The 13,404-nt window shown below is 38.9% G+C and overlaps 2 protein-coding genes across 2 annotated transcripts; one reads left to right on the top strand and one right to left on the bottom strand.

The window, feature by feature from the left end:
* The first annotated feature begins 47 nt into the window (after nucleotides 1-47).
* tomm7 (translocase of outer mitochondrial membrane 7 homolog (yeast)) lies at nucleotides 48-3,092 on the top strand. The gene is made up of 3 exons (XM_044051960.1): nucleotides 48-211; nucleotides 1,544-1,592; nucleotides 2,736-3,092. The coding sequence occupies exons 1-3, from the start codon at nucleotides 109-111 to the stop codon at nucleotides 2,749-2,751; spliced, it is 168 nt and encodes a 55-aa protein (XP_043907895.1). The 5' UTR covers nucleotides 48-108; the 3' UTR covers nucleotides 2,752-3,092.
* Nucleotides 3,093-3,164: 72 nt separating this feature from the next.
* LOC122785986 (interleukin-6-like) lies at nucleotides 3,165-5,376 on the bottom strand. The gene is made up of 5 exons (XM_044051959.1): nucleotides 5,299-5,376; nucleotides 5,000-5,205; nucleotides 4,749-4,847; nucleotides 4,516-4,659; nucleotides 3,165-4,113 (listed from the first exon to the last, which is right to left on the bottom strand). Exons 1-5 carry the CDS (start codon nucleotides 5,312-5,314, stop codon nucleotides 3,889-3,891), a joined length of 690 nt encoding a protein of 229 aa, XP_043907894.1. The 5' UTR covers nucleotides 5,315-5,376; the 3' UTR covers nucleotides 3,165-3,888.
* Nucleotides 5,377-13,404: the final 8,028 nt, after the last annotated feature.

Below are 13,404 nucleotides of genomic sequence, written 5' to 3' on the forward strand. Positions count from 1 at the left end.
GTCAGTCCACGAGGTGGCGACCTCTATCAAAGCAGTTCCCTCCCGTGACGTGACGTCATTTCCTTGTGCTGCTCGTCCTTGCTGTCCTTTCCGCTTCAGGACAAACTCATGGCTAAAATGAGCAAAGAGACCAAACAGCGGCTGCAGCAGCTTTTCCAATGCGGCCAGTTTGTCATCCGATGGGGCTTCATCCCAACCGTGCTCTACCTTGGTCAGTATCCGAACTTCAGTTGAGGGAGACGGCTGGATGGTGGAGACATGACTTGCTAACGTTAGCTAGTTAGCTTTAGCCTATTAGCGTCCTGCTACAATATCGTACAGCTTTATCTGTATTCGTATTTCATTTACCCTTGCTTTCTGATTTTACATATATAGTTATGTAGTAGGGCGTTCCACACATCTGGATACGTGTGAGAAATGTGTAGTTTGAATGAATCCACCCCCACGTGTAATACTTTATGGAGAATACAAATAAGATATGAATATAATTTTATCTTATTCGCAGGTTCCTGTATCTTTTTCACCATGTTGTCCTAAAAGCTGTGTAAATGTGTATGTGTAAGCACTGTAATAGCAGGTCATGTGTGAGAGTAGACATGTGGAAGTTGAGAGTGTATGACTGTCAGTCAGTGGAGTTGCCGGAGAATCTTCTCTGATGTCAGCATCTTGGAAACACAGATGATGCCACTCTTCTTCCGTTTTCGTCCTGTTGGGAGGCGACATTTGTATGTGCAATTTGTTTTCTTAAGAATGTCTTGCGTCCTAATTTGCTTCATTTGTGGACTTTGGATGACACTAGAAGAGGGGGAAATTTTTTTCACTTACTTTCGCACACTCTCTCGGTCTCCTTGTTTGTGTGATTGTCAGATGTGCTGTTCAGTAAATGTAAGCTCAACTTAAGATAGTTATTTCACAGTCATATTAAAATGAACTCTGCAGAATGGCTGTCACTGTAGTGACTCAGGGAAATTCAGGGAGTGGAGTGGATGGAATGACCTTCCTGCAGTCCTGACCTCAACATGACCTCAAACATCAAAATTTGTGGGATCAGCTTGGGCCAGAGTGACCAACACAACAACTTTCACACATCCCATGAGCAGGAGGTGCCAGGCTGTTGTGGCTGTTGATGTTTCTTCTACATGCTACCGAGGCTTAGTTGTTAACTTTAGTAAAAAAAAAAAAATTTTTGCTTTGTAGAAAGTTAAGAGCGCACACAGGCTAAAACTGGCATGCAAACCAGTTTTTTGCAGCCCGCAACGTCCTCACTGGTCACCTCAATTTGACTCTTGCTCAACTCAAGTGAACGATCAATGTTGTGATATTAGAATCTGAGCTACGATGAGACGCAGCCTCAGATATTGAAAAGTTATTTCGCAATGTCACATTTCAAATCAAGATTGCACATCTGAATATTTTTCAGAAAAATATGATATGGTAAGACATATGAAGAGACAATACTTGTTGTTTTGGCCCTTCGCTTCCTTTAAAATAATGCCCACCACTTGGTTACAGTAGCTTCATGTTATCCTTTATGTTTCAACAGGTTTCAAGCGTGGAGCAGATCCAGGGATGCCTGAACCCACAGTCTTAAGGTGAGGAGTTATGCTCTTCTCACATTTTGTTTTAATAGCTGAGCTAATGGCTAACTGTTATTCATTCATTCATTCATTCATTCATTCATTCATTCATCTTCTACTGCTTTATTCTCCACATGACCACATGAGGGTCGCAGGGGTCACTGGTGCCAATTCCAGCTGACATTCGGTGAAATGTGGGGTACACCACAGACAGGTTGCCAGTCTGTCACAGGGACACACAGAGACAACCATCCACTCTCAAACTCAGTCACAATTTGCCCAATCCCAGAATCTGCATGTTTTTGTCTTAAATATTGTTTCAATGACTGCAGCAGTGTGAATCTCTTGTATTGTAAGCGTAAAAAAAAAGCGTATGAAATAATAAATATAAAAAGATTACCCCAAATTATTTATTATTTTAGTTTTTGCATGCCATGCAACCTGTATCTGAAAACATACTCTGTCAGGCAATACTGTCAGACACAGCGTTTGTGTGTATAAATTGATAGTGCTGGGGATCTCCAGAATCTTTTCGTCTGTTTTCAGTAGCACGGCACAATTCTGTGATAATCACTATATTGCAAGACAATCACATAGCGATACGTCACGATATCTGTCTAACTGAAGAAAACAAAACATCTGTGAAAAGTTAAAAGTGCAGGATTTCTCTGTTTATTCACAACATAGAGAACAAAGTGCATGAAGTCTATGTGTTAAACGTGGATGAGGCATCTTTTAATATAGCTTTCTCCACCATTATCCTGCTGTAACCTCAGCCAGGTAACTTCCTCCTATGTTTCCCGCATTCATTTGAGCAGCACCACCGTGAGGAGAAATGAGGTAGCAATGACCGGCGAGTCAAACCGGCACAGACTATTTACTTTAGAGTGTCTTAATTTGTTCATTTAGATATTGATAGTTGCCCTGGCGTATTGGCTATCATATTGCACGAGGAAGGACGGCGATGTATTGTTGCTATTTCAGTCATTTTAAGTTTAATCTGAAAAATAAGATGTCTAGTGTGTGTATGAAGGACACTGTATTAACGCTGTACATCAGATAGCATTTTGTTTTCAGTATAATGTCTTTGATTGATCCTTTTGGCTGTCTTTGTGGTCTACTGGAGTCTTTATATAAAGCTATATATTTTTCTTCTAGTTTACTATGGGGCTGAGAAACATCTCCACACAGACGATCCTCTCTCCTCATCAAGACCATGGGACCCCACTTGTGTTGAAAGTCTGGGACAAAATGGACGTCATTTTTCACTTTCCTGTCTGATAAGCTACAAATGATGTCCCCTCACGGTTATGATGTGTATGACTGCGTTATATACCCAGTAGAAGTATGGAGAGTGTTGGCGGCTCGAACGGAAGACGTAAACGTCAGTTGCTATTTTGTTCGTGAACGTGTGACGACCATGTTTGGATGAACCATTTATTTCATGTTTTTTTTTCCTCCTCTTTTTATTTTTTAATTTAAAACATCGGCAAAATAAATCCTGGACAAAAACAACTCTTGATTGTTGTGTATGTATGTGGTGTGTTAATGCTTGTTCGATTCTAAGTACAAAAAAACAACTTCCTGTTGAATGCAAATATATTTTTATTTTATAGGTTTTCTACTTTGACAAAATATCATCACTGGCATCAAAACACTTGTGTGAACAGTGGGCTGAGTGCACACATGAAAATTAAATTAAGGGTAATAATTAAAAGTACAGTAACAACATGGTCATGATATAATATTTTTAACATGGAGGTAATTTTATGGTAATATCTCATGCAATTTCCAGCTTGACAATAATGATAATGGTGTGGTCATACAGAAATATTGTCATTTCGTAAGTAGTATCCTGGTTATAGCTTGTGTCTTAAAATAGAAATGTGAATTAAGACTGAAATATCTCCTACACTCATTTTCCACTGTTATTACCAAGCTGTTACTTGAATTACCACAATATTACTCCCTATTACAAATGATTCATTTTATGTTGCTGTAAAATGCTACCACAAAAAATGTGTAATATAAACAAGATACAATAACTTAAAAGTAAAATACCATTAACAATACAACAGCTTTAATGATTTGTCCCAATCCAGAAATGAGTAAACATCCAAATGATTCAAGTACATATATCTCACTCATTTGTTTTTCTTTGACTAATAAATAACACTTTTCATCACGTATAAATATATTAAATAGATAAGACATTAGTGGTTGTTTCAAGCCCTCAGGCCTACAATATTAAAGCCACTTAACATTAACGTTAGAGCGGCTGCATCAGCCCGTATTCCTTCATAGCTTACTTTTATCTCTGCAGGAAATTGTAAGAGGGAGTAATAACCTTGCCGGGCCGTCTTCTCCTTTCCCTTCTACGAATTTCTACTCTGCCGTCGAGGAGGAAGTTGTGGAGCTGGCGTAGGATGCTGTGTGCCGTCATCTTTCTGTGGAAAGGGCTGGGGTTGTAGATGTCACGCACCAGCTGCTCCTCCTGGTCCAGGGTCAGGACGGCGACCTGTTTGGGGTTTCTCATCTGTGGTGACACATGTAGATGTTGCGTCATCACAACAATACAAATAGAAAAGAATGACTTTTTTTTAAAAAGTGTGTGGGGGGGAATGTGAATGAACTCAAACAAAGACCTTTCATTAAATGTAGGTTCATTCTTACTTATATATATGTAAAGATTCTTGTAGTAACTATATTATGTGCAATGCTTTGTTTTAGATCCTAGGTTCTCAAACTATGGTACAGATTCCACCAGTGGCTCTCACAGTAGCCTCCTGAAGATGGTGACGTGAGGTATGAGTTTAGCTGCAACATGCAACGTCACCAATTTCACATTTCACACACTGTACCTCACTGATAAAGGACTAATTCCTCATTTACAGAATTTGGTGACACCACTTTTGTGCTAGTGCTCGCCAGGACCGACCTTTCCCTTGATGAGGTTGATGAGTTTCACACTCTGGGGTCGGACCTCCAAGACGATGGAGCCGTTGGGGTACTCGCTCTCCACGTGCTTAAAGAGAACCAAGTAGGTGCTCAGGCCTTCAGCCAACCTGTGGAGACAAGCCTCCTATAGAGAGAGAGCAGAGGAAAACCATCAAGTCAGTGTTTGGTCAAGTGTCACTAAAGCAAAGATGAGGGGGGTTTGACGTGTTCTACCATGGTGAAGTTTGAATTAGGGCAGTCTGCTGGAAGGGACGGGAATCTGTAGTTGTCCAGGAAATGATATTTCACTGCGTTTTGGAATTCCTCTTCAAACTGACGAAGGGACGGATGATAAAAGAGAAATAATAAGGGATGAGGTGAGGTCATAATATAGTTAATAAAGATGTGGTGCACCTTCTGACCAGGTGGAGGTTCCTTTACAGTCATTTTGTAGAAACATTCGCGTAGAGACAACCTGCGCTTACCTCCTTCTGGTGGCGTGCAGTCGCGCCAATGATGAAGTCCCAAACTTGGTTCACGCTCAGAAGGTCATAGGTCACCATCACCTCCTCCTCCTCCTCCTCACCCGAAGAGTCTCCAGCCGGACTGTCGCCGGGCTCGTTTGCAATCGGAGTCCCAAGGGCGCACAGCAGCAGGGCCGCCAGCATCACTGCTGCCGACGCTGTGACATCTGTGCGGAGAGGAAGAGCAAGAGTGAAGGAGTGAATGGAAAGGGGAAGAAGCAGAGGAAGTGCACACTGCAGGCTGCAAATAAATCACTTACTAAATGTGGAGGGCATGTTGCACTGCTGGAAAACACTTGCTGAGGACCCAGTGATGCTGAGGAGTTGCCTTCTCTTTGCAACTGGCTGACATTTTATATTCTTCAGCACAGAAGGGATTTCCCAATACTTCCCTTCAGGACTTAATCGTATGTGTCAAGCATCCGGTCCCTCGTACGTTGGTGACTGATCAGTGCAGGAATTTTAAAAGTAGTTGACTTTAAAGATGCTGTTATTCTTATTTGTAGAAAATAAATAAATACACACATAAATAAAAGCACCTATCACTGGCATTCATTCACTCTTTTTTTCACCTCTCTTCTACGCAGACATACTCGTATAATTTTGTGGAGAAATCCCCTCGATATTTTCAGCCCAACAATTAAAAGGGAAAACCCACTCCAGTATTCCATTAGTGAGGAGTATTTCCTTCAGTCTTTCTTCTTCTCTTTGGTTAGAATGTTGTTCCCCTTTCACTGGCGTAAGTCAAAGTCATTTTTCATTCAGGAAACAAAAATAAATGTATATTAAAATGTTGCCAGTGCAGAATAACTATCCCTTGTACAAGAGACGTTATGACAACTGGTTCAGTCATTTTAAATGTGATGATTTATACAGAATAAAAATAATGCCTAGATGTTTTATTTCAGGATAAAAATCGATGTACATGACATTAGCAAATGTTAATGTTAGGGACAATTGTTCAGCATCATTTGCATGAATGTGTCGCTCTCTGTTTCTCAGTTACTCATTGGGAATCCAACTGGAGAACTCCCAAGTCAAAAAAAAAGAATACTGACATTAAACTTAGCATGATGTGATGTCTGGTGTCCTCTGTTGACGATGTTGTAAGGACGGGTTTGTGTCCACTTTTGATCGGAGACCGTTTTTGGTACTTTCAGTGGACAGTTTGAAACTTTAAAATAGCTCATGGTGGTATCTGTGATCACTGAAAAATGTCCATTTTAGACTCATTGGGGAGCTCACTGTCTATTTTTTACGCCTGACGTGTTTTTTTGGGGGGGGGTGGACAGTTTATTTAGACAGATAGATTTACATCTTGACAGATGGAGGGAAGACGGAAGCTTTGCTGGTAAAAAAAAAAAAAGAAAAAAGAAGGAGTTATCAGCACTTCTTAAAAACATAAGTGAGGTGAAATAAATGAGAAAAAAGAGAAGACCGCAGTCGTTCTTTCGGGGCTAAAACTGGGGTGGAGGTATTTTGGCGACAGAAGTCACACACAAGCTTTCAATGTTAAGTGTAAAGTACTACAACTATCAGAGTCACGTGACTTGACTTCAGTCACACATTTAAAGACCCGACTTGACTTAAACTTGAGTAAAATGACTTTGACTGATGAAATATTTACATTTTCTCAAATATTGAAACATGGAAAACATCGGGTCTCTGCTTTTGCGGCCTCGTGTACAACCTGGCAACCGAGCGACACCAACACCACTATGTGAAATTTCATGCGATATCTTCAAATCCCACAAAAGACAAAATGACAGGAAGTCAATTGGTTACTAATCTACTTTAATCTAACGCTAGTTAACGTATCGGTGGGTCAGAAGCTGGTTATTTGGAATTTAATGTCAGTATTCTTTACATTTTAGGCTCTGGTAGTTTTATGTATTTTCATTTTTATCCTCTAATCTTTTTTTGTAAATAATTCATTTGTTCATAATTCAGTTGTATGGGACCATGAAGCAGTCCTTACATTGTATGAGTAATACAGTGTTTCAGTTACAGATTAAACAATTTTTAAAACACATTTAAAATGTGGAATACCTGGTAAATCATCTTTGTCCTCTGTATTCATGCGACTTGACTTGTAACTTGCTCGATTTAAAGCAGAGACTCGACTTGACTGAAAAAGGTGAATACCAGTTAATTAGCTGAACGCCACAGTGTGGAAAATGGAGGTGAAATGATTTACAAGTGTTTCAGTTACATTGAACATTCCTTCTCCTCAAATATTGACTATTGCAGAAATTGAGGATATACGCCCAGTGATGTTGACATTGAGCTGAACATTGAAAGTTGAATATTTATGAATAAAAAAAAATATGTTGGGTTGCAGTTTCAGGTCATCCAGAGTGGAGAGAATAAAACCAAAAACATTTTCATTTTAATTTTGCACTTGAAGGAAAGTAATTGTGTATGTTTCTGAGAACATTATCAGGAAGAAACGAACAAAGAACCGCCAATGCTATGATAAACTGATGTATTCCACATCACATGTGACACTGTGTGAGTCAAGAAGTCGGCATCATGAAACCTAGACCGTGAGAGAGTTTGAGAGTTGCTCAATCTCCCTCTTCTGCAGTGAAAAACGGTCAGATCCAGACTGTCATCTGAATTACATGACAACTCCATTAAAACACTACAGAATTATACAAGTTATGTGTATACATAAGTCTGATAACTAGACAAAACATGCCCTGTTGTGTTCAGTGCTGTACACATGCACCCCACAGAACATTAGTAAGCATATTTCATCAGCCGTCATGGCTTCCTTTTGTCTTTTTTGCTCCACTTCCTCTCCTGCTTCCACAGAAGTTCTTGTTACTCAGAAAGGGATGGGCCCATTTATCTATTTTTATTGTGCGACTCCCCACTTTCACTCCAGTGACATGCAATCAAGTATAGCTTTCGATGTTTATCACGTCACTTGTGTTATAGATCCAACTTTCCCACAACTTATAGTTTGTCAATGAAGGAAATCTTCATCTCCCTTGTAGCCCTGGAAAGATTCTGGGAACTCTGGGTTTCTAAATTGGTCAGATCCCCTTTTAACTTTCTTTACAAATGAAACTCAGATTAAAGGAAGTGTGTTTTTTCATTGTGAGCTTTACCTTGTATTGATAATCCTTGTACGGGCAAATTCGTTCCAATTTTGCTGTGATTTCATACAAAAGCTTGGATTGCAAAGCTACCGAACCCCCCCAATAAAATCTGTGTGAAAACCCCTCAAAATACAGATTGAGATCTTCTAAAATTATAGCTCAGACACACTGGTAATAAACACTTTAGTTCATGTTATCCGGACAAAACCTGACACACTGAGATGCTTTTTGAAAAACTCCTGCATTGTGAAAATGTAACACTGATCACTGATGCAATCACAAGTAGTAAAAGTGGAGAGATTTGTGTATTTAAACTGCAGTACAACTGGTTCTGTGCCTATGGTTGTGAGTTACGAGATGTTGAAATGATCAAAAATATGAATTGAGGGCAAACATGATGTTGTGCTATCCACTAATAATGTAACTGGAGCAGTCTTTACAGTACTGTAAAGACAGCGTAAAGAAGTGAAGATGAGTTTAATTATTATATAGAGTATTACACTGATGCCTACTGTGCAATTCTCTGGTGAAACATGCAAAAATACGCAGTTCCCAGAGTCTATTGCTAGATGGCAGTCACACAGCATGATGGTAGAAAGGACATCCTGAGGCAGAGCTACACAGAAACTGTCCAATAACAGTAATAAAAGTATTAAACCTTCACACTGACTATAATTTGCTCAGGGGCCTCTCGTCTGTGCTCTTGGACGCACATGTTTGGACTCAAGTTTGAGAGTCTGCTCCAGCGTTTACTGGGATGTGAGATATTTATCATCTATAATGGCATTTTAATCGCCTCAGCTGGAAACTTACAATTGGCCTGAAGATTGTTCAGAAGCTGTGGAGAAGGTTTTTCTTTTTTTTAAATGTAGACCTACTTTTCCTCCAAACAGGTTCATTTATCTTTCTATTGGTCTATTTATTCTTGTCTTTCTTACTTTGCACAACTACCTTTGTATTTTCTCTTTTTGTTGTATTTCCATTCTCTGTCCTTTAACTGCTGCAACATGGTAGCAGCAGTTAAATCCCCACAGTGTGGGATCAATAAAGTCTAATCTAATCTGAATATCTTTCTTTCGGTTACATTCGTATGAAAAGTGAACAGAAAGTGAGATCATTTAACACACTTACGGCAATAATCGAAAAAGGAATAGACTGAATCCTGTACAACACAAGGAAAAACCCAAGAAAATCAGAACTGTAGAGAAAATACATACAACACTGCACTTACACTTATAGCACTAGTCTTTCAGTTTGCATTGTGAACTGGAATTGTTTTATATTTCCAACTTTTGTTTGAATTTTACACAATTTAATTTCATGGCTGAGTTCCTTCTATACCTTTACCCCTAAAACTGACACATGTCTGTAGTTCCAAACGTAAATAATCCTGGTAAATTATATTATTTCCTTCTCTTTTTTATTTTATTCTAGTTTTTTCCCTCTGGTTTTATAACTAGTATCTCTAGTCTTTTAGAATATACATATCCTGTGAAAATCTGACTCGTGGATTCCAGATATCCAACTTTATTTATGCTCTTTTCTGAAGTTTAATTATAGGATCTTAGTTTGTTTCATATGTGTTTCACCAAATTTCGACAGAGTATGACATACTGTATATACAGTAAGGGATTACAAGTGAACAATACGATGCCCTCAGTCTTTTTTCAATAATCCCTTTGTTTTACAAAAGAAAAGTAATAGATGTGTGTGTTCTATGTGTGGTTTCCAACTAAGTTTAATCTGTATTAGTGTATAAAAATATTAAAATAAGAAACAGGGACATTCTGGTCTATTTAGTTATAGACTGATCAACTAAAAGCTGACACTGACAGTGTGCAAATGTGAACCTTGCTCACATTTCTTACTCCTACTGTCATATTGTGTTAAGCCTCTGGCTCAGTGCACTTCCTTCTCATCTAATTCTTCAGTTCCTCCTCTCGTCCTTTTTTTTTGCTCCTCCTCATCCTCCCCCTTTTTCTCATGCTGTTCTCTTCTTCCCTCTTATCCTGTCTCCTATTCTTTTGCTTCTTCTTCTTCTTCGTCTTCTTCTCATGGAACGAGGAGAGTCCATATCAGACTGGAGGAATGGTATCTCCATCGCTCGGTTTGCCACAGGCGCTCTTCAATATTTAATCACGGGGTGGATTTGTTTGAAGAGAGCTCTGAAAATGTGTGTGAGTGAGTGATAAAGAGAGATGACTGACCAATGTGTGTGGATACTTTATTCATGTAACAGAGAATGAAAGAAAAAATATAGTAGATTTGCATGTGGTGACAGTTTTGGGATGAAAGTCTTTTTTTCTTTCTCTCTGTCCTATGGTAATTGGTTTACCACCTCCTTCTCCTCCATGTTTGGCTCTCACTATTTCCTTCCCCATCTTCTCCTTTAATCCCCTCCCCCTATAATCCATTCATTTCCCTGTGCACCTTCATGTTGTCCTGCAGTGCTGTATAGTACTATATATGACAATGAATTACTATGCTGGGCTTATTCATTCAAACAGTGTGCTGTTTGATTTTGCTGCGTGTGCATGTATCAGTGGCTGCTTTTGTCTCACTGGTCCCCAGAGAAAGTCCGAGCATCACACTGTATTCCATCATCCAAAAAGTCCAAGGCCTCTTTCTCTTCTCTTCTCTTCTCTTCTCGTCTCTTCTCTTCTCTTCTCTTCTCTTCTCTTCTCTTCTCTTCTCTCTCTCTCTTCTCTTCGCTTCTCTTCTCTTCCCCCCCCCCACACCTCCTTATTTTCATGCAGCTGCTCGTGCGACGAGTCTGAATACAAAGTGTCGACCCGCTGAGTCTTAGAGGTCGTGTGCTACGTGGAAACTCCCCACTGAGGCAACTGACCGTCCAGAGTGTCTGGACGCTTCTGTGGAGAGAACGTGGTGATTACAAATCCACCAATTGTCAGTCTGATAATATAATAATTATTATATTTAATAAGTTATATATACATATGTGTATATATATACATATATATACATATATATATATTAGTTTTTCAGAGAATAATTTACAAAATGTGGTGATAAAAACCTTCTTCTCAGTCTGACACAAACATTTATCAAGCAAAACTAACACCAAATATCACTGTTTTGTGCTAATAATGATCCTATTTAGTAGCACAAATATGTTATATCTACATATATAACCGTTCACCTCAGCCATCTTTTTCTGTATTTTGCCTTTTTATTTCTTTTTAAACTCCATCTACTGTGTTGAATGTGTCCATTTTATGTCATCTTAATGTTTGTCTGTTTGATTTATCTTCTTTTCTTAAAGGGGTAAAGTGACCTTGAGTGTTTGAAAGGTGCTTACAAATAAAATGTATTATTATTATTATTATTATTATTATTATTATAATAATAATAATAATAATAATATATATTATATATGACATTTTCATAGTTTATATGAATATGATAACAGATACAAAGGAGTTCAAAACATGATCAGTATTTCTTTACATAATCGTTATTCTTGCCTTTTATTTCTATTTTTTGCTGATGCTTTTTCCTTTAACACATTATTTCAAGCTCTGAGACGCAGGCATTTTTTTTGTTTGATCTCTGAAATGGAATCAAGTGTCTAGTTGTTTCACAGCTTCACAGAGTTCCGAGCTTTTATTCTGGAAAAAAATATCACCTGAACCAAACAGATTATGTTGCTAGAATTGACAGTTAACCTAAACTAAATGTTTAGTTTGAAAAATAAAACTAAAAACACTGCTGTTGTCATGTTAACAGCCAGGTTTGGGGAGTAAATGTCCGTAAAAGAACTACTTGCATGTGTTAGGCTCAAAGAAGAAGCAGTAATTCCAAGGTTTTGGCCCAAATATTCAATTGCTTCCAAAAAAATTGGCCCTCGACCACATTTACTTGCAGATCCCTGTTGCAGTCGTTAGTACAGACCCGGGATTGTGACCCGGTTGAAACACATCATCATGATGTGTTTATAGCCTATGCATGACGTACTCTGTATGTGTTCTTGAGTGTGCCGAGATCAAATCAAGTGAAAACGTCAGAGAAAGTAAAAACATCATTTCGCGTCAGAATTTAACGTGACAGTGAGGCTTTGGATCCAAGTGGAAAAAAGAGGTTTCCCCCCCCATAACGCGGTTTGTGTTCGTTCCATGTGCCGCTCCATTAAGTCTGACAACGACGCCGTCGTTATAATCTGTGTCCCCTGAAAGGGGCCAATTATCCCAGATTACAAGGCCTATCAGAAGAGCAGACTCGACATTTGACTCCTACACATGAACCCAGTGCACGCGGGCTGCACTCTGCTCAGCTTTATATCATCTAAGTATCACGCTCAGACCCCCTTGGATCTGCCGAATTCAAATGAATTCTCTTTCATATAAGACTGAATATAATATTGAATCAGCCTCGTATGTGGGCTGCACCGCTTTCTCAAGCCAGTGAAAGCAAATGAATGTCTTTAACTCCCACTACTCCATTACAGCTCGTGATGGATGCTACGGAATAAAAAAACATTGGCTGCGTCTAAAAGGTGCACAGACTTGAATCTCTCCTATTGCGGTGGTGGAGGAATTCACATCATTATGTTGGCGAGTTCAAAATGAGAATGGTTGGGTTGTTCATCAAAGTGTCAGAGATTCAGAACTCTGCTCATGTAGGAATTAGTTAAGAAAAAAAAAAACAATTCAGCAAAAAAAACACATAGAACTGAATCACAGACGTTTTGCTATCTGCTGAATTTCTATCCTGTTTCTCAATCTGTGACACACGAATAACCTTAACTCTGCAGAAGCAGAAGTGTGACTAACGTCTCCTTCATTACCATTCCCACTATATTTGCTGAGGTGAAGGTCACCATGCGTGGTGCCTGAGTCAGCGATTACCTGAAGTTCACGAGCTGAACAATAATTGGCTCAGGTTGTTTTTTTTTTTTTTATTTCTTCATTTAGCCAGGAAAGGTCCCGTTGAGATACAAGATCTCTTTTCCAGGGAGTCCTGGTCAAATAGCAGCATAAAAAGTACACGTAGTTATGGATATAAAAACTATTTCAGATAAAAGTAAGTAGTTAAAGGAGAGTTAAAAAAAAGTAAGTAAAGTAAAGTGCAGAAGTTTAAAGGCCCCACCTACCAACGTGATCCTTAATCTGAAGCCATCAAAAAGGCAAACGTGAAACAGCAACATGTTCCTTTCATGATGTCAATCTTGTATAAAGTACCTTAAAGGGATACTTGAGTAAAAGTACAAGTATTTTTTACCAGAAAATGACCTTGGTAGAA

The sequence above is a fragment of the Solea senegalensis genome, linkage group LG20 (assembly GCF_019176455.1).
Source record: "Solea senegalensis isolate Sse05_10M linkage group LG20, IFAPA_SoseM_1, whole genome shotgun sequence".
In the NCBI taxonomy this organism is placed as follows: Eukaryota; Metazoa; Chordata; class Actinopteri; order Pleuronectiformes; family Soleidae; genus Solea; species Solea senegalensis.